Below are 20,986 nucleotides of genomic sequence, written 5' to 3'. Positions count from 1 at the left end.
TGGTAAAACAAAGGTCCCTTGCATCCTTGAATGTCTCTTTCCGAACGTGAACATCAACTGGTTGATGCAAACGTAATTCCACGAGACGAGCCGCTTGAGATTCGAAGTCATAGTCTAACACAAGCACTTTTCCTTGAGCCCCACTTTCAATCGCAATGGGTCTTTTGCATATCCCACTCTGATTGGATTTACAAAAGCGATACTTTTCTGGAACTATTGTGTGGACGACCAAACTTATTCCTCTCAGTACCTCTAGTACCGAGGTTCTAGTAAGGCGCACGATAGGTTCTACAGCCATCCGATCTTTATTCCTTACGCAGTCCAGGGTCAGCATTTTTCGTAACTTCTTACGTACATCAGGACCAGCAGAATCGCGGAGTGTTCGAATTAGAACTAGACTACTCTTCGCGCCCTCAAGATCAATGCACCAGTTGGCCCAGCTGCATTTCATACTCTTGCCAAGATGAACCACATCTGGCAGGGCGACAAGAAGCGAAAGTTCAATAGGTAATGTACCATCTTCGGCCATAGAGTGTAGATTTGACAACGCCTTCTTGTTACACTCTTCACAATCGGTAATTACCGTTGCAGCAAGAAACCTGTTACACTTAAGTCCTTTTTCTAAACACCGGTTACAAGCCCTTAAGGAAGGAATGTGTGAGACCTGGCCATTTTGTTTACAGGCTGAGCAAACAGATTTGAGCTTAAGACACTCATCACAGCTGCTAAAGCAAGAGGGCATGTCATTTGATACAATTTGACTTACAGACGCCTGGAGCTTCAAACACATTTGGCAAGTTTGCAAGGTCTTAGCTGTGTCTTGTATAGATTTGTATAGATCAGTTACTGATTTGGGGCGATAGTACACACCAACTGGAATTGATTAGCCGTTGTCCAGTGATGTACCTACGACCACTTCGGCGCTTGTTAAGAGCTTTTTTTTTATTTCCTCAGGATCAGAAATGGAGTTGCTGCTGAAATTATTTTGGTCTATTTGAGTTGTTAGCCCAACCACCATTTTCTGAAGTGAATCATATTCTAGGCCAGGTTTTAATGCAGTTCCATCAATAGCTTGTGACAATGGTATAACGTTCAACTTGTCTGTAGAAACAAGCGCTGGCAAATCAGCTTGTCGATTGAAGGCAAAGGAATACAAGGACAATAGATGCGGTTATATCACCCCACTGGCTGTAGTATAACCAGCTTGAAAGCGTTTTGACGAATTTGTTGACCGACCGCAAAGATTGAAATCAGAAAATGTGTTGAATTCTTTCAGTCCCCCTCTCCCACTTCCAAAGAAACCAGGCCCTCTCACAAAATTTCGTGTCCGACTACCTCCGAGATACTTGATAGTGTCAAAAAACTCGCACACATCTCGGTCCCATGTGAAATCTTAAGCAGACTTAGGATCAACTAGAGCGAAAGATGTAGTGTTGTCAATAAATTTGTAGTAGAGACAGTCTTCCGGGATCTTTCCTTTCTCAAAAAGTTGGTTGAGTTTAATAGCAACTGGATGGGCATTCTCCACACACCTAGAAGAATAAACGTACACAAACGTCTAAATGCGCAAAGACCACACACAGACCAATGCTAACAATTTGTCCATTCTCATAAATTATAGTGCAACAACATTTCCCCATTACGTAAGCAACCTCAACAAAACTCGCAAGCTTAGAGTTGGAGCCAATAGAAACTACAAGATCAAACACAAATGGACCATCTGTCCTCCATCTTTCTAGTTACATAAACACTCACAAGTTAAAACATGTCAAGTCATCATTCACGTTCGCATCGCTTATCACATGACCCTCCGGATCCTGTGTTGAATCTTTCTGGTCAACATAGCCAGCTTCATCAAAAGCACAATGTGTTTCTTCATCCCATGATTCAATACATGAACTGACAGTCTCATCATGGCTTTGAGACAAGTCTGCGGATTCTTCCAAATCTTCGTTTAGGTAAACACTATCACTGTATAAGGAAATTATCACATACATGTATTATAGTTTTCGCAACATATAGATTCATTTCTGGTCATTGTTCATTGTGTTCACAGTATCAGCCAGTATCAGGAATTTTAAAAGGGGAACAAAGAAGAACATATATAACATTGGGACACTACAAGCAATGGAGAATGCTCCAGATATTAAGCTTTGTAATGGATTTTTGGTATCATGATACAAATGCCAATTGTTTTTAGTAGTTCCACTATTTGCTAACTGCCATGCAATTATATTTTGGCAAAATATGATTTTCTTCTTACACATGAAACACACGTGCAAACATCAATTTGAAAAACATAAACTGCTTTATTTCATTAAGTTCAAAATATCAACAAAAACTATGCATTAAGACTCTATCAGCAGTACTACAAATGCTGGTCAAAGACATTGGTTTTGAGATCTAAGGAAAAAGCTAAACAATCTTTGTGTGTACAACAAATATTATCTATTGGTACATGGTAATGACATGTCTATGCATGAGTTCTATAATAATCTAGATTTTCATCCAAAAAAAAGTTCTTTTATACAACAATATATTCTTCAGTAAGGTTTTTACTTGTCAGAGCCTGTTTCTATGGCATCAGCACCAGTAAAGTCCTCCTGCTCATCTTGTGACATGGAATTGCTGCTTGATGCTGAAGAAAGTCGTTCACAATTTCCTTTTTTCCAAAGGCTGTCCAGGGTGTGGTTGTTTTTCACTAAACGCTGTGCTTTCTCGTAATTTCTTTGGCACTTATTGAAATGTGCTACAAAGGACAAATTTTTAGCAAAGGTGAACAGTGTATTCCTAGGTTTACATTTCTCCACCATGGGGATTATTGAAAAAGTGATAAGGGCAGTTCAACTTAATTATAAACATTCATTAGTCTTTTAGAAGATCAGCTGAATACAAAAGACCAGAGTTACTATCACCTAAATACACTCGGAATTATTATTTTTTCTTATTCTGAGTACTGAAACATGTGATCTGCAGTAATGATATTGGTAAATTAAAAATATTTGTTTAAACTTACTGATTTTGAAGTAATTGACCTTCCCTTGGGTGGTTCTGCTGGACTTAGTACTGATAAAATACGGTTTCTTGCAGACTCCACAAGTAAATTTCACCTCATTAAGAGCTGAGCTTCCAGCAAGCTTCCCTAAGTCTAAGCGAGATAAAAGTAAACACATATGTAAAGGTAAAAGTACAAGTAAAAGTAGAAATTCAAAAATCACCTATTTCATTAAAATTTACCTGCTTGAAGCTCATCTAATTCATGCCTCTGAAGCACATTTCTCACAACTTTATTGTCTCGCAAAATATTTTGAACTAGTTCTTTATCTTCCAGACATTCTTGTCTTCTTTTCCTATTTCTATTTCTCGCAGAATCTGATGCTCCAGGCTCATTGTCTATGATGGCAATTTCTGGATCTTTATCTTCTGAAGAACTTGTTGAAGTACCAAGAGGTTCTTTAGGAGTTTGCTTCACACCCGGTACAAGCACCATTTTCTTGTCTGACCAATTAATTATTTTCTGTACCACATGTACTTAAAAAAGATGAAAAAGAGGAAATTTTACTTTAGTATTTCATACTTATAACCTTCAAAGTACTTATCCTTTTCTAAGATCGAATAAGGATAATTTGTAACCCCCAATTTTCTAATACATATGTTGTGGTTATATTTATCATTAGTTCAAAACTTTTTCCTGCACTTTATGAATTCGACAGATCAGTTGTCTACTTACTATTGAGTTCACTTTGGGTTTCGTCAGAAACAAGGAGTGGCACTTCCATCTCCCACTGTTGTTGCGTAAGGATACGTAAATTCTTCGTTTTCCCGTGAGCACTCCTGGCCAGCCGGTACAGTTTCAGCTCGAAATTTCCCATACCCAGCGACGTAGCCATTTGCGAAATACCAAGAAAGTTGATCATATGCTTCCTGGCGTCCGTTAGATTTCTTTGGTCTATACCGATTGGAATTCTACTGCGATGTCTCTCAAAAGCATCTTCCTCGCCACATCTATAAAAGCTGATCAATACTTCCGCAATTCCCGACGATGCGGACGAGGCGGCCATTTTGCATGCAGAAGTCTGCTGAAAAACCGCTGACCACAGAATGTCTACAGAACTTATGCGCATGAGTACAAAGTATGCATGCTGACCAGTTCGGTTAGTTCTGCGCAGACTCTTCTCCTTTTGTTTCTAGTTTGCACGCCTTTATCATAAGAGCTAAGTTCGAACAAATCTTAGTCCTTTTTTCTAATATTATTGCTTTCTCTGTAAAACTTTTATTGACCTTTATTGAGTGAAATCGCTGTTCTAATACCTTTTAACACTCAACACTAAACTTTTTTTAAACGCTTAACATTAAAATTTTATCCATTTTAACACTAAACATTAAAAAAAACGGCCAAATAACACTTGACACTAAACCCCATCCAGACCCTCTCAAAAGCCTCTTGGTTTTCCCACGGGTTTCCTCGCCTCATGCTAAATCTTCAGCTATATCACTTTAATGTATATGTAATTTCTTTTTTATTCGTACTGATGTATCATAATTACAAAATGGCGAAATAAATAAAAAAATAAGTAAATAATAACAAAAAAAAACCATTCCGTGACTCCTTGAGGACGTGTTCGATGTTGCGTGACAAGGGATAGTGCTGAGTCACTAAATTGGTGTCTAGATTGATTAAACTTCACTGACATATTTCATAAGCTCTTCAGTTAGGAAAATGTTTGATTCTGTAAAATTATTTCCGTTTTGGTATTCATCAAGATCTGCCCACTGTACCAGAGATGAGGTTCACCTCCGTCTGCTGTTGCAGTATCTCACATCAGTTAGTCTACAAAACATGCATGGACGTCTGAACTATTCTGTTGGGTAAACTAAACAAGTGAGACTACCTCATGATAAGAGAACGAAAATTATTCGAGCGACAGGAGTATAATTACAGACCGAATTGGATCTCAGGAGTGTTTTTAAACCAATCACAATCGAGGAGATTGGGGTTTTTCATAATCACAGCAGACAAAAACGCGTTCAGCGAATGAAAGGCCTTTCCATTTGCTAGTGAAATATAATCGCGTGAGTTCTCTTCGCCTTGTGCAACGACAAACTGAATGGTCAGCATATAAAAACCTTAAACTGTCCCTTGCAGTCAAGCAACTTCTCCCTGGAAGCCATCTTTGTTACAGAATTTTCATCTAAAAAGGACAAGTTTTCCATTGATTTTATCGGTAAACCATTAGCTTATTTGTCGACCATAGCCTTCCTTTGGGCCTTAGGCACTTTCTGCGACAGAACGGGATTGAAAAATAAATGTACTTTTGCCAGTCAGACCGATTTCGCTCGTTCTTTCATTTGACTTCAACGGATCACAAAATTAGTTTGTAGACTGTACTTGTAACTCCATTTGATAAGAAGGATGTTGTCTTTAGTTCAAATCAAAACTGGCCGATAAACGATAAAAATTTTTATTCAAAGAGATTTCAACACTTAGTCTGTGGAGCCGACAAAAATACCTTTATCTCGCTATTATTTTGTAAATTCTATTCCTAGACTAGCAGGTAAGTGGCTGACTCTTCTAATTACCAACGGCTATTTAATTTCAACTTACCGTTTACTCGAAGTTATGGAGCAACTTTTCTCATCCAACATTTATTGAAGATGGCTGCGCAAATTAAAGTTCCTTTGAGAAAATAAAGTCATAATGCAAGAAATGAAAAGATTAGTTTCTATAGAATAAATGGGCGGAAATCGGTGGCCTTTCTTATATCATACTGGGCTGAATCCAAGGAACAAATGGACAGTAAAACTCATACATAAGCTCACGCAAATTCAAGAGGAAAAGTTACGTTTTTCTGCTCGCTTTTTTTCTCTCACGTTTACAATCACTGACTCTTCTAGATCTGAGAAATTAATTAAAACGCTCGCAGCTTGGCATAAAACGCGAACTTAAGGAGCAGACTCGACACACTGCAGTAATAAAGGAGGCGCAACCCGATGTGACAAAATTTACACTAAACAGTTTCTCTGTGTAAATACTGATGTAAATATTTTGGTTACTTGTCGTGCGACATTATTCAGAGAAGTTGATAAATGTCTCTGTATTTCACCGATAAATTTACCATTGTTTCACGAAATTTGCAAAAACAGCTAAAAGGGACGGAACTAGAGTATTAAGCGAATTACGCATCATGTTTGAAATACTGACGACGTAAACCCCTGCCTTTTAACATTCAATGGTTTTGGGCAAACCCTGAAATTGTGGTGTAACTTGACAATACTGAAACGCTAGAAAAAGCGTGTACACTCGCTAACGCTTCCAAAGTGAAAATTTACAAGAGGATTCCTTCAACGAGTATGTAAGGGAGGACAAACGAATCACGTGACACCTCCAATGAGGGCATCATCAAACTTCCTGCTCAGTATGTCTGTGCTTATCCTCAACTGGGGGGACCTTGATGACAATGAGGTGGGGGGAGGGGGACTAGTGGTAAGTTTTTTGGACAAGCCTTTACATTAACAATACAGCGGACGAGTTCATTCATTGTCTCGTGTTTTGAAAATGTTACCATTCTGCTTCTGAATTTGTTGCGATCTCTCTTGATTATTCAACGAGAAAGGAAACCATGTCTTCAAAAAACGTACTCCTCTTCCACACTGTTTTTATTTGCAAAATGCACTGAGCTACACAATGATTCCTGCAGAGGACTTACTAAACCATGTCATGGACTTACTAAACCTTTGCCTAACGTCAACTTACTTTCATTACAACGGTAATCGCTACAAACAGTTACACGGTACAGCTATGGAGTCTCCAGTTTCTGTTGTGGTGGTAGAAATTGTGATGCAAAACATCGAGAAACACGGTCTTTAGACTTGCCGACAAACGATACCGCTTTGGTTATGCTACGTTGACGAGACGTTTACCGCCGTATGACATGCCGAAATCGACGCATTTCACCACCACCTTAATGGACAAAACACTGACACACAGTTTAACAGAGAGGTCGAAGAAAATGGTAAAGTACCTTTTCTAGACTGCCTGGTAAGCCGTGAAGACAACTTATTACGAACAACAGTTTACAACGAACCGACACATCAGACATGGTTTGATGCTACTCTGGTTTACAGATTTAATGAATGTAACCGAAGAAGTTACAATTCATAAACCCAACGTTTCGACACTCCTGTCTAGTGCCTTCATAACCGACACATACCAACAGATCACTCAGGGGGACGAGTCATCCCACAACTCGATATCACACAAAGCCACAACTATCAGGCACTATCAGGACTCTAACGCAACGAGCGCAACTAGTATGCAACACGACAGACAGCTTATCCGACGAGAACAAGTACCTTGACCATGTTTTTTCGAAGAACAATTTCAACGAAGACTTCATCCGACGACTTGAACACTCACCGACCTACCACTACTACCGAAGCTAACGACAACGCATCTTCTCCTACTACAGCGACTACACCGCACATAAAGGGCATATCTGAGAACATCTCGCGCATCCTACAACCCTTGAATATCCGGGTTGCTCAAAAACCCATTACTACACTACTTTAGTTACTGACTAACGTCAAAGACAAAGACGAATCGAGGAGCAGACAGGGAGCAGACTCCCCTCAACATGTGTCAATCACTACAGGCACCGTGCCAACGACTCATTCACGATATTAACATTACAAACGAACCGAGCAGAATGACCTAACTTTACTGACAGATCGAGACCGATCAATCACGACCGACCAACGCCACTTGAGTCTTACAACCGATTACATCACGGAAAAACTGACCAATCAGTTTATACAAACCGGACTAAGAATATTCGACCGACAACAACTATTACTTGACTCTGATGATGACATCCATTCAGGTCGTCGAAACGTCAGTCACCACTACCGACAACAGTCCTTCTCGGGACTACACTCACACGAACGATCAGGTTACCCCCGAATTCAAACCATTTGATTTATTGTATTTTATTGCTCAGTTGGTCAGAGGATCGTACTGAGATCCAGAGGTGTCCGTTAGAATTTCAACGAAAACACGAATAAGTTACGAACACCATTGCAAGTACTGTAATTAAGTTTTTAATGGTCATGTGCAGCCGAAAATACAGAGAGCCCTTTCCTTTTTAACCGGTTGCATGTAAAAAAAATATCTTCGTTGTGAATGGCGTTTGAATAATATGTTCACTTCCGCGTTTAGGACTGAGTGGCTCAAGAAAGCCTCTTTTTACCAGGAACAAGAAAACCGATAAAAGAGCATAGCAATAAGGATTATTTCTGAATAATTTCTTGTGGTCAATTAGAAGGAAGAAATGTTTGTTGCAATTTGGAATAAATATGCATCTGTAAATTATTTCGCACATTGCGCTTGTCTAATTGGCTCCTGCAATTTTGTTGATCTCTGAAAAATTTTCTCGTGCATTTTTCTACAAATAGCACTGAAATCATGTGATTGCCTGTAAAAATGGATTGCAAACTTTATTTTGTTTTCCATACATTAGCGTGTAATGTAACATTTTAGTTATTATGCTTTCAGAAAAGAGCCGGAAACATGGCTTCAATAAAAAACACAAAAATGAACTTTCTGTCCATGTCTTCATATAGTCATCAGTTTTTACATAACAAGTTTTATTTCTTATATATGTCCAAGCTCTTACTGGGCGCAATGAGAACTGCACACATGTAATCATGAAATAGATGAGAGGAGCGTCATAGCTACCCCTGTACCTCACTAGGGAAAAGGGGGGAGGGGGGGAAGGGGAGACTGATTTTCTTTTCAGTTCACTAACCTGTCTTCGCACGCCTAAAAAGTTACTTAAGGGGCGGGAGGGGTATGCTCCTTTTGACTCTATCGACGATAAACATCCACATCCATCAAATGTCGTCTGGGGGTGTAAAGTTTTCTATACACACATGTTTAAGGTGAGGGTTTGGAAGAATGCGCGATCGCCAAATAATGAAAAACAGAAAAGATTATTATAGGATAAAAATAGGCAGAGTGATATCTGCTTGTGTTCGATTCGGTTTTTACAGTTAACGTCTTTTTCAATTCAGGGACTTTTTTTTTTCTTGGCACCGACATATGCTTGTTAACGTACGTTGATCTCAAGCTTTCCAGTTTATCTTAATGCAGTTTTTTTTTAGAAACACGACTTAGACCCACCACAGATTAGTTACATTAATTTTCCTGCAGTTGACTGGTCGTTATGATGTTCATCTTGGTTTGCGACTGTCAGTCAAAGCGCGTTAAAAAAAAAACTGCGTTTTTGGCTTTTGAACTCCTATTCTGGGCTGCATCTTGATCTTGGAGACTCGTGTATCAAATTTGGTCTACCTGTGATCACGGCTAATAAATTCCTTTGTATGCCCATATAAAAAATTGGTGTGACTGTTTGAAACGTAATTTCAAGGAGTGATTTACAACTACCGGAGTTTTATCAATATTGATTAAAATATGTTTCATTACATTTCCTATGTGTAGGTCCCGTGTGTGTTGTATCGATCGCCGGTCCATGCTGAAAAGGGAAGTCGAATAATTTGAGCGAAGCTTTCGATCAACCCGAGATTTTCCCTCTCGGGCATCATTTTGATCCTGAAACTGCTGGAATTTGGATGTGAATAGTGCCATAAAAAATGCGGGTGAGTTCACAGAAATCAGGAAACTAAAATGCTTCATCCATAACTTGCAGTTGCGTTACTGGAAAAACAACGTAAGTAATTGAAAGAAAGCTTCAACTCCCGAGGTTCTCCTGGTAACTGCGGCTGTATCTTGCTCATTTATTGACACGATTACAAGATTTTAATTGGAAAAAGCGTACCAGTTTTCGAACTCATTCAGCATTAAGGGTGTGAGACAGATGTTTTGATGTGTAGACCAAGTTTCTATGGCAATAAAATGTGTTTTAATGACTGTATTTAGGGCTTATTAATGTTTAATTAAGCTGTTGAAAGGTCTATCTTAAAAAGGCTGAGGTGGGGGCAGGAGGGTCAATTTCTGTACTGCTGTGTCCGACAATATGCAATTTAGGAGGAAACTTTAAAAAAATTGAAGAATCACTCATGTAACATACATTTTTCAAGAAAATTTGGTACCCTTTGTCTGTTAAAGACATCGCGATAATCTCAAGTTTATGAAAGCTAAGAAATGTCAAAATTTGAAATCACTATTACCCCCATTTCTATCCAAAACTAAGTTGCGTTGCTTTAGCGGTCATTTCAGAATAGCAAGTTATTACTGCCTCCAAAACAAGTTAAATTGGAATCATTTCTTCACACTAGAGCTTGCACCACTTGAAACTGGCTATTTCTGTTTTTCAGGACTCCACTGGCAGGGAATGTACCGTGGTCTTATTAGACTCAGAGGGAATTGATGCAGTAATGGGAGAAGGTTTGAATGACAATCAGATATTTAATCTCACTGTTTTGCTGGCTTCTGTTTTGATCTACAACTCGGCAGGAGTTCCCACCAGACATGACGTCAATGGAGTATCCTTCACCAAATACGTCAGATTTTAGGAGTGGAGAGGGATAAGCAGAGGGGGGAAGAGAGTTTATAAATGAGGCATATTTCTATGTGTACATAAAGGCTTGTATAAGTGCTTGTGAAATACAGGCTCGGTATTTCAACGGTTTTAACGCGTATTCCAAGAGAAAATTTCATATGGATGTAAAATTTATCTTAAAAAAGGTTGCTGAAAAGCACTTGGAAAGCATGTGTAAATGACTTCGGCTGCGCAAAGTGTTCTCGCATGATTTTTAACTAGTTCTTGAAGCCTATTTGCTAAAACCGATGCATGTACTGTAACTCTGACACGAACGATCCGATTTTTTGATCACAAACCTTTTACTTAGCGTTGATGGATGAGTAGGGCTTATATCTCAAACAGAGAATGGTAGTCGAGTACACTGGAAAAACTCTCGTTAAAGCAAATTCTTATCTATCCTCTTCAGTATGCAAGCGTAAAACTTTAACCAAGCTGAACAAAGAAGAAACAGAAAAGCTATCGTTAGCGATAGACGAAACGAAAACAATTCTTAACATTGCGCAGTTTTTTGAAACTTTGAACAGAAATGACAAAAGAATTAATCAAACGCTTCCCTGAAAAACTCTTTGTCACAGCCGCAGAAATATTGATTATATCACTGTTTTCTCAGAATAGACTCTTAGAGTTTGTTATATAAACAAAACACCCGAATGTTCGAGAACATGGTTTTGTTTCTTGGTTGTAAGGTTTATTGTTTAAACTAGAAACTTGTTTTTTTTTATATAACTATGTATATATCTCTCTGCAAGTCGTCTAAACTCAGACGTTCTCTTAACTCTACCAAAAATAAAGACAAAAGCTTTCTTTATTCTTTGCATACAGTAATTGGATAAGTCTGCTCAGTTAATTTACATATTGAATTTGCTTAAAACGCAGTCGTGTTCTATAAACAAAGAGGGACTGATTGACTGGTTTACCTTGATTACAGTGATCAATGATCACATTGTTATGTGCTCCATATCATCGGCGATGGGGATCTAAATCTGGTATTGTCTTGTGATATAAACGTCTATATGAAAGGGATGACAGAGGATCTTGGTTTTGTCACAATAAAGTTCACCTGATCACCCCTTAAAGACTCTGTAATAATCTTGTGACCTCTCCCTCCCCCTCCCCCCCTTCATTAGCAATTAATTGGCTGACAATTTTCCATAGTACCCCCTTCATACTTTGTTAGCAACGACTGATCCCGACTCCGTTCCCCATTGAAAACCATCTTCCTACCAGAATCCTTCTCTTCCACCCTAGAAAAAAACGACTTGTTCCTTATTACAACTGCTTTTTACACCAACCAGGTTTTCAAGGATCAAGGAATGGGACAGACGGACCACACCCAACAAGTCGCTGAAAGCATTTTGCGTTTCTTCCCTGGCTTCGAAGTCTTCAGACTGCCACCACCATCTGTAAATGAAGAGGTCATGAAAAACATCAACAGAAACAAAAGTTAGATCAACAGTGAGTTCTTCTCTGGGATAGAGAAGTTCAAGGTCTTGTTGAAAAGAACTCTTACTCCTAAGCACAGCTTCAACGACGGGGAACTTGTGACTGGTGAAGGTAAAGGTTACTATAGCATCTTCGTTTAATTTTCATCTCCCGTGAGAGAGCAACTCGTAACTTCTCTCAGATTTCTATGTATTTTTCAGACGAAAATTGCTGGTTTTGAAGAAAAATTTCGAGGGATTAGCTTAATCTCTAGAATCTTAAGTCGCGGCCTACTTCTTAAATTATGGGAGTCACAATCTTATGCCATGTTTTTACTCTTTTTGTCCACTGTATACTTTTCTAATTAAGTATGTCCTTAACCTTAAAGACAATTTTAATCCCTCGATGACCCACTCTGTTTCCAGGTTTGGATGCCTTAGTTGAACTTTACGTGCAGGCCATCAACACTCCTGTAGTAATTCCTAATGTCCAGTCAGCTTGGGACACATTTGTAGCAGATAAATGTTCTGAAGCAACGTACGAAGCCATTAATGTCTACAGCACCCTCGTGCATTCAAAACTGTCCAATCAGCTGCCTTGTGACTCCAAAGACATTCGTCAATGTCATGAAACTGCATTTGACCAAGCAATTGGTCAGTTCCAAGCTGAAACGATCGAAATATCCTCTACAACCGAGAGGTACCTGAACGAACTGGCGGTAAGGAGTTTTAACACATTGTTTAATCATTCCTCATTCAGTACTTTGGAATAAAATGATGCCGACGAACTTTTGCAAAATTCGTCCATTATTTTCCCAACATTTTTGTGGGGATTGATAAAATTTTCGATGTGTGATAGAATTCTAACGGGACAAACTCTTTATGATTTCACTCAAAGTTTTGGATCTTCGTGAAATATCTAAAAGCAGCAGAGTACCTGGTCCGAAATCGAGTGCGGTGAAAAGAATAGATTGCGTAGAAGCATTTCTAAGGCAAAGGAATATCCTTGGTTCTTTTTCCACGAGGCTCAAGACTTTCCTCAAGCTTTGCCAACGCTTGTCGTTACACATTTTCTGATGACTGTTTTTCGTGCACGTTTCCGCGCCAGGTGGAGGCTACTGCTTGTTAATTTCAAGGCGGCATCTAATTGACCTAACTCTAATTTATAAGCGATAAATATTTAGTAACTGTCTGGATACAACCATGAATGCCACGAAATAATAGTTACAGTGCTTCCCAGCATTCATTGTTGGACTTATTGGGGGAAAATGTTCTTAAATTTCAATTATTTTGGCACAAGTTACTCACAGGAACAACCAATAAATGTCCAGTTAAAGTTTGGGAACTAACAACCGTACGGAAAGATGAACACTGGTATTCACTGTGAATATAAAAGGTCTATTTTTTTTTTCTCAGTCGTTTGCTGACCGAGAGTATGTCACGTGGCAGACTGAGAATGATCAGTTTTCTCTCCTGAAGCAACTCAAAAAGTAACACTTGAACCCAATCCTCGACCAGCTCCATGGAAAGGAAGGCGCCAAAGTCATTTTCGATGACATTGTAGCAGGTTACAAAAAGATTGAGCAGGACTACAAAGCTCGTGCCACCGGAGCTAAACAAGTTTGTGCTGCTGTGTTCTTCGAGTTTCATCCGGTAAATAGGGTTTTTTACTTGGAATTAAAAATTCAGACCAGAAATGAGACAAATTAATGAGGTTTCTAATCTGTCTTCCTTTTTTTTTTCATTGACGTTAATAGTTTCACGGACAGCGAAAAAATTCAAACCAAATTCAGTTCCTTTAATACAAGTACATTGCGATTCTTGGTCTTAGTAACTATTATGTCGTTACAAGAGAATATAACTTTATAATCTCTTGGTAGTTACCACAAAGAAAACCAACAGACAAAGCAACGATGTAAGCGAAAGTTCTACTTTTATCACAGGAACTTATGACAGAAATGCATTAATACTTGGGCGTGCTGAAACAATTAAAGGACTTTGACGAGAACTTGAGTCGAGAAATTGCCGCCAAAGCCTATCAAGAGCAAGAGAAGATAAAACTTGAGGTACTGATGACGTAATTTTAATCGACTTAATAATCATATTACTTTTTAACGGAAAAAAAAATTGAGAATGATAAATGCTGGGAACGGAGAATAGGAAATGAAGAATAGGAAAAAGGGAAATGGGAAGAGGGAAGGAGAAAGGAAAATTGGGAATGGAAAATGGAATAGGAATTGTTTTTGTTAACGTTCTGCGGCTAAAGAAAAGGAACGGAAAACAACATCCTTTCTTCAACAAACTTAATCAATTGATAAATAAGAGAACAAAAGCCGATTGAAGTTCATGCTTTCTTTCTCTGTTCTTTGTCAAAAACATTGCTGGATTAATTTAGTTTCCATGGTGAGGATATAGAATTTCATCATCTGCTAGACAAAGCCTATACTGATGTGACTTTTCGTTCTCATTTAAGGAGGAACACGAACGTTTGCAACAAGAAAATCGTCAGCGCCATAAGGAAGTAAGACATTTTAAGTCAATGTCAGTATCTGAAAAAATTCTAAACCTACCCCCCCTCCCCCCCAACTCAACAACAATCAAAAAATAACAAGTTAGGGTTAATGTTGGGTCAGGGGAGGGGTAGGTGTGCAGTTGATCAGATTCTGATATTGATCCGACATTTTCACAACCATTAAAGAAATCATTCCACGCTTCAAAAATCGTCAAATCTATCATTTGACGATTTCCATTTGTCCAGATCACAAAAAGAGAATAAAGGAACAAAGAGGACCATTGACTGCTTTTTGTGAGTTTTGCCATCTCAGACGGAAGCGCTAAACATGCACATCTTTGATTCCAGAAAGCACAGACACACGAATTTTATGGCGATCAAATATAGTGAAATCCAATTAAAGACGTAGAAAAGTAAGCCTTTTAAAAAAGCGTGAGTACACTCATTCCTGGGAACTAGGTTTTTTGAGTAACATCTGATTTGGTACCAGGGCAGGTGAAATAAAAGGCTCACATCTTGTCTGAACGAGTCCTGGTGCCAGGGCCACCCTCTCTGCCTGCTTATTTTCTCTTGGTTCCATTCCAATGTAATTTTGTGATGTGTCAAATTAGATTGATTAATTTTTTTGTTATAAGAATATTACCTCATAATAACTTTACCTTCAAATGTCTCAAAATATATCTTTAGAATGAATACCGCTAGCAAGAATTTATCCCATTAAGTGTTTTCTGTGAAAGATTTTTCAGTAATTTTATCAGAAATTCATTCTGAGTGACTGAGAAATTTGATGATTTTAGCACAGAGGTGAACAAGAGTAGATGCCATAATATTTTTCATCATGACTCTCCTATAGCTGTCTGACCTGAACTTTTTCCTGTCTGGTAATTAGATGGAAATGCTGCAGGCAAAACAGGAGCAAGAAAAAAAGAGACTCCGTGAACAGATGGAAGCTGAAGCAGCGGTCCAACGGCAACAAATGGAGAACATGCTAAAGGCGAGAATGATGGAGGTTGAAAAACACAGACGAAATTTCATGCAAGAAAACCAAGTACTCAGCCAACGACTTGCACAAATGCAAAAATCAAATGAAGGCATGGAGAAGACAGTGGAGAGCTTGAGACAACAGCTGCTACTCAATCAGAGCCGACAACGGCAAGTTCAAAAGCCGGGATTCTTTGATAGAGCGCTGCAAATGATACCAGTCTTGGGCGGGGTTGCTAGCACCTTATCAAAGTGTAGCGTTATGTAAAGCCTCTAAAGTTATCCCTTATCATGAACACTGGTTCAATTTTTAAGTAGTGGCATTATATCAGCTTCCAGTTAATTATAATTTGCAACGGGTTAACAACCTTAAAGTTATGTAACACGTTTCCCGCCAATGGATATGATGTTGATTTTATATATGAAGTGAAAATTGTGCGTTCTCCGTGATACCAATTGGACTGCAAAACAACTTAAATGTGATCTAAAATAAAATAATTTGAAAAAATAAACCAATCTGCTCTTCTGATTATTTAATAGCTGGCGGAAGCAAAATCCCCTTTCGGGAGAATTAAGCCCGAAACCTACCTAACTATCGTAGGCTGTGTACGAGAAATATCCTAGATGTTTCGGATATCAAGCTTGCTTTGGTGCACTCTTGCGGAAGAGAAATGGGGGAGGAAGGGGACAAACGACAAAAATAGAGACTGCTTGCAAGGATTTCTGTCTTTTTTTCCGCCTTTTGTGTTTTTCTCGTCGCCAGGTTTAGCACTTGATAGAATTAAATCATAGCAGTAAAAAGGAGAGGATGTCTAGATGTCTTTTAATGCCTGCCGATTGAATGAAACAACTTAAGGACCGACGGTAGTTATAGGAAAAAAACACAAACATGCAAACAAAAACAAATCATCAAAAACAATATTAAAAAGGGTCGCTCGGTGGGACACGAAAGGCGTTATTGTTACACAAGTCAGGCCGACAGATTCTGCGGTAAATTATCGAGGAAAAAAAGCAAATCAGAACTAAGAAAATTAACCAGTTTTTCCTCTCATACAGGGGCTGCCTATATCGAACTAAAGACTACATACTAGTCACTTGTATTCAAACTCTGCACACAAATATCATTCTATGCGTGGTGCGTTCAGCCGTTAAAGAACTATTTCAATGGCTGTGCTTTAGGATCCATGCAACAGGGATAGAGGTCGTATCTAGGGTCTTTTTCAACCACTCATGCCATCTATAACTACAAAGAGACAAGGATATTTCACAAAAATCCTTTTAATAAATCAATAAAAGTGAGGCTAAAAAAAGTCACAACGTTGGGTAAAAATATACCAACTAAATTGCTATTTACAATGAAAAGCGAGACAAACAAGCATTTAAGCTTGTAACACCAATTATCGACTTCACATTTCTGATAATGAAAGATTTTCCATACATCTCCAATTTCAAGCATCATCAGTGTAAAGCATCGAAAAATAAGCCTACTTGAAAGCCCAACGCTGCCTGTAAACTGATCCAAGCTCAAGGAATCATTCATCTGTTCCTTTTCTCAAAGTCGGTTTTTCCGTAACGAGAAAATAAGCTTGTCTGCTTTTTAAAATTAATTGAACTAATTAGTTTGAAGTAATTGAGTTAATTAATTTGAATTAATCCATTTAAATAAATCGAGCTTGTCTTCTGCCAGGGTCTCAGCTGTTTGAAAAGATCGAATTATTGGGAGAGTGAAAATTGGGGTTTGGGAAGGAAAGGAAGCTCCTCTCACTCCTTCCCAGACCTCCAATGTCTCACCTCGCACCTTTATTGACTGTCTCCAAAAAAGGAGAGCCTGGCACAGACGACTAAAGGAGTCTTTCTTTCTTCGCGTCAAAAAGCCACGTTTGGGATCTATGCTAAACTATTTTACTCTAATATCCTAAGAAATTCGTTTTGCGTTCAGATCGGCGAAAACACTGAGTAACATCCAGGTAATTTACTGCTGAAAAGAACTTGCATTTCCGGTTACAGTATAAGACGTTTCACGCGGGACTAGAAATTTGGGAACTTCAGCAAACCACCACGACAAACTAAAGGTCTAAATTATGAGCAGAAAAATGGTTCAGCACGTGCGTTTTAAACTCAGTTCATTTCTCAGCAGTCCCCTGCAAAACAACAACGTGAGATCACTAAAATTTGTATGATCTGAGAAGGGAAATACCGACGGTTAATTCTCTAAGTTTCCAATTTGAACTCGACGCTGCTCTCATATGTTATGCTGAAATATAGGTGCAGGACTGTAAGAGGCAGTAAGCACGTCCAGAAATTTGCGAAATTCTAAATAAACAGTAGTCTCCATTTGGCGCGAATATATCCACGTTGTTTTTCGTATCTTTTGCTGTTCGGAAATTATCCGTTCCAAGATGCGAAAAGTTTCCGAGTGAAGCTCGAGGAAAAGTGAGAGCTTTGAGCAACAGATAATATCTAAGGACAAATATACGAAAATATTCTTGCGCCAAATGGAGGCTATTGTGTTTATCTTCCTTGAATTATTTTTGCAACGCGCGGGGAAAGTGTTTGCGAACAGTTCACCGTTTATTACGCAAGATGTTCACTTTTCAGTGTTCGCTGGTACAACTGTATGAACACAAAAACATGTCCTTTCTTCTGTAACAACCAACAGCCAACAACAACCCTAATGGACAAAAAGTTTGAAAATTGGGGAATATCAGGTAGGGTTTATTCAAGGATATTCTGCAGTTTTGAGCTAGTGGATATTCGGTCACACGATGCATTTAGACCAATCCCGCGCGCGAGCAAAAATATTTGATGGGATATATTATGAAATATCATTCTTCTTACTGCTCGCTAAATCAGTTGCCATGGAACCTTTTCTTCCGTGCGTTCAGTCAGCTTCATCATCATCATCGAAATCATCGCTATCTTCCTCTTCGTCGTCATCATCATCATTATCATCATCGTCGTCGTCGTCACCATCTTGTTCTCTTCTGAACCTTATTCCTTTTTTTTAAGCTCAGCTTTTGTAAGACGTCGATTGATCCACCTTTCACCTGTTATTTCACCTACCTATCACACGACAAAAAAAGGACACAACATCAACCACAGCACCAATTATGTGAAACTCTCAACTTGCATTTTCACACCAGATAAATATTTAAAGCACCTTGAAACTCCCCACGTATATCGGAATGTTAAGTTTCCTTCGCTTGGAAAAATACACCTGTTTCATTAATTCTATGCAACACTCAAATTACATTTTAGCACACAAGATAAATATTCGTCGCATTCAAATACATTTGTCCATATAGCGAGAAGTGAAAGAGAACATTCTATTTTGAATTCAAATATCTACAAGTGACTACAAGACTTTATTTTACAGCAAGGAAAAAGATCTCAGTTTCAAATAACAAAGAACAATGGTCCCTGACGATTAAAATGAGATGAAGGTTTACAAACACATAAACTACAATAAATATTAGTTTTTTTTAATGGGACGAAAACTGTCTAATATCTTCGAAACTATTTTTCGCATACAAATCATTCAAATCATTCAATAATTTTCCAACCTTGTACGACTACATGCAACGAATTTTATTCCAGTTAACTTCTCCACCAACATAATTGTTACACGATTGTAAGTCAGACAACTCTAAATATTTCTTTTTGATGATTCGGTGTTCTCGCTTTAATGTTTTTCTTCACCTTCCTTGAAGCATCCTCTCAATGAAACCGTACTTTTCTTACAATACTGTTTCAATCATATACGAGAAACTTAAAAAAAATAATGATAAAAAAACAAAGCCAAAACAACTTAAATGTTCTCACTTGTGCCTCGCTGAACTAACGCCTCCTTAGCTATCCTCGTATTATTTCATGCTACAGTAGTTTCTAGTTTGCTTAGTTTTGAGATTGGAAGGAAGATGTACCATTTCCGTATTCCTAGAAGCAAAAAGGAACGCCCACACTCCACAGGAAAGACAAGACAGCGACGTGTAACGAAGGCAGGTCCTTTATTCTGGTGATGGCGATGAGAATTAGAATTGTTTATGTTCAGGGATGTGACAAAAATATGGGAAGCTGCGTAAAGTGTACAAAGAATCAGCTCCACGGTGTGTACCAAATTGAAGTTCAAAAATATATCACTTTTTAGGATTTACACTGACACGAGACCAAGCAGAGACAAACACATACGATAGTTAGTTGAGCAACTTCATCATCAACAATGTCGTTCTTTAATTTTTCTTCAAAAATGAGCTTATGTGACGCGGAAGACCGATGGGCCCTACAATCATCTGACAGTTACAAAATATGAGCAGTGTAGCCAACGAAGAAAAAAAATCAACTGATAAATAAGAATAAGGAAACCAATTAAGAGCGAGTAAATTATAGCGCAGTGCCGAGTTTGACTGGTGGCCGCGTGTCACGGGTCGCGCCTATGAAGTTTAAGCTTTTGAAACGATTTGTTTTGCTTTTTCGTTTGTTTACTAGCAGGGCGCTTACGCATGACGCACAGCAATGCTTCATTCGTAAAGCACTAATTTTACTGGTTGCATAACATAACGTCTTTTCTAGATCTTCCAGCTGAATGAGATGTCAATGGAAACTGCGCCTCAAAAAGGCTTCTTCTCTCCACTAGTTTAATTAGTCTGTGCAGGCGCTTTATTTTATTCAGGACGTGGTAATTTTGCTCTTATTTGGGTACAGAATGGAAACAACTAGCCGAAGCGCTCGTCAGTGGTGACCCTCTTAAACACTTTTACTTGATTTTTTTTCTCTCCTTTTTCATCTTTCTTCCTTTTTTTATGCAATACGAGTACACAGTCTCCCCCTCCCTCCTCGGAAAAAAAATATATATACCCATCGAATTTCATGCCCGCCTCTCTTCTTTTTTCAATTGCTTCTCGCCATTTTCTCTTTTTTTCCTTATTACCAAACCCGGAGGACTTTGCTCTTTATTCTATGTTGGTGAGGGTTTAGCCATATATTTTCGTTTCACACACTTAAAGGGTTTTAGAGTGTAAGGTTTGAAATAGTCATTTTGACAAATTCACTTTTTATAAAGTTGTTCTTTAATTTTTCTAAAAAAAAATAAAAAAGGCTTCTATGAAAAAGGCGACCAAGGGCTCTACGAGCATCTGACAGAGTTACTCAACATGAGCAGTGCAGCTAAAGACAAAAAGAATCCAACTGATAAATAAGAATAATGAAACCATTTAAGTGCAAATAAATTATAGCACCGTGTCAGTTTCTTTTTGAATGTTAATCATTTCACCTACAACTTTTGGTGAATTATTTCCTATCATCAATACAAACCTTTAAAACGTAAATTTATGACAATAGAATCAACATGATTTTCGCTTTTCAAAACACGCATTTGGATTTAAACAAGAAAAAACCTTTTTTGTTTGGTTCTTTCTATTTTGTTGGGTTAACGCTTCCTGTTAATAAAAGCGAGTAGATGCTGGTACAGATTGTAGGGAACAACGTCATCAAATCCAAAGCATATATGGGTTCAC

At 38.3% G+C, this 20,986-nt stretch overlaps 2 protein-coding genes and 2 pseudogenes across 7 annotated transcripts in view; 2 read left to right on the top strand and 2 right to left on the bottom strand.

Moving 5' to 3' along the window:
* Positions 1-15,985, top strand: part of LOC149049006 (guanylate-binding protein 4-like) — a 47,491-nt pseudogene extending 31,506 nt beyond the window's left edge. The window contains exons 3-9 of the transcript XR_016184752.1: positions 10,333-10,500; positions 11,855-12,113; positions 12,407-12,699; positions 13,397-13,633; positions 13,924-14,046; positions 14,454-14,501; positions 15,382-15,985. The product of XR_016184752.1 is annotated as a guanylate-binding protein 4-like (transcript). The remainder of the gene's footprint in view (positions 1-10,332; positions 10,501-11,854; positions 12,114-12,406; positions 12,700-13,396; positions 13,634-13,923; positions 14,047-14,453; positions 14,502-15,381) is intronic.
* LOC149049003 (NLR family CARD domain-containing protein 4-like) overlaps positions 1-20,986 on the bottom strand; it is a 173,820-nt gene that overhangs the window by 129,851 nt on the left and 22,983 nt on the right. The window lies entirely within an intron of this gene.
* Positions 1,738-4,202, bottom strand: LOC149049008 (uncharacterized). Its single transcript, XM_089199131.1, has 5 exons — positions 3,731-4,202; positions 3,238-3,531; positions 3,017-3,148; positions 2,560-2,749; positions 1,738-1,971 (listed from the first exon to the last, which is right to left on the bottom strand). Exons 1-5 carry the CDS (start codon positions 4,122-4,124, stop codon positions 1,752-1,754), a joined length of 1,230 nt encoding a protein of 409 aa, XP_089055257.1. The 5' UTR covers positions 4,125-4,202; the 3' UTR covers positions 1,738-1,751.
* Positions 6,719-7,443, top strand: LOC149049007 (uncharacterized; annotated as a pseudogene).

The sequence above is a fragment of the Pocillopora damicornis genome, chromosome 3, assembly GCF_964200805.1.
Source record: "Pocillopora damicornis chromosome 3, jaPocDami1.2, whole genome shotgun sequence".
In the NCBI taxonomy this organism is placed as follows: domain Eukaryota; kingdom Metazoa; phylum Cnidaria; class Anthozoa; order Scleractinia; family Pocilloporidae; genus Pocillopora; species Pocillopora damicornis.
The sequence above is the reverse complement of the archived record's forward strand: the minus strand, read 5'-3'. Positions and strand labels throughout refer to the sequence as shown.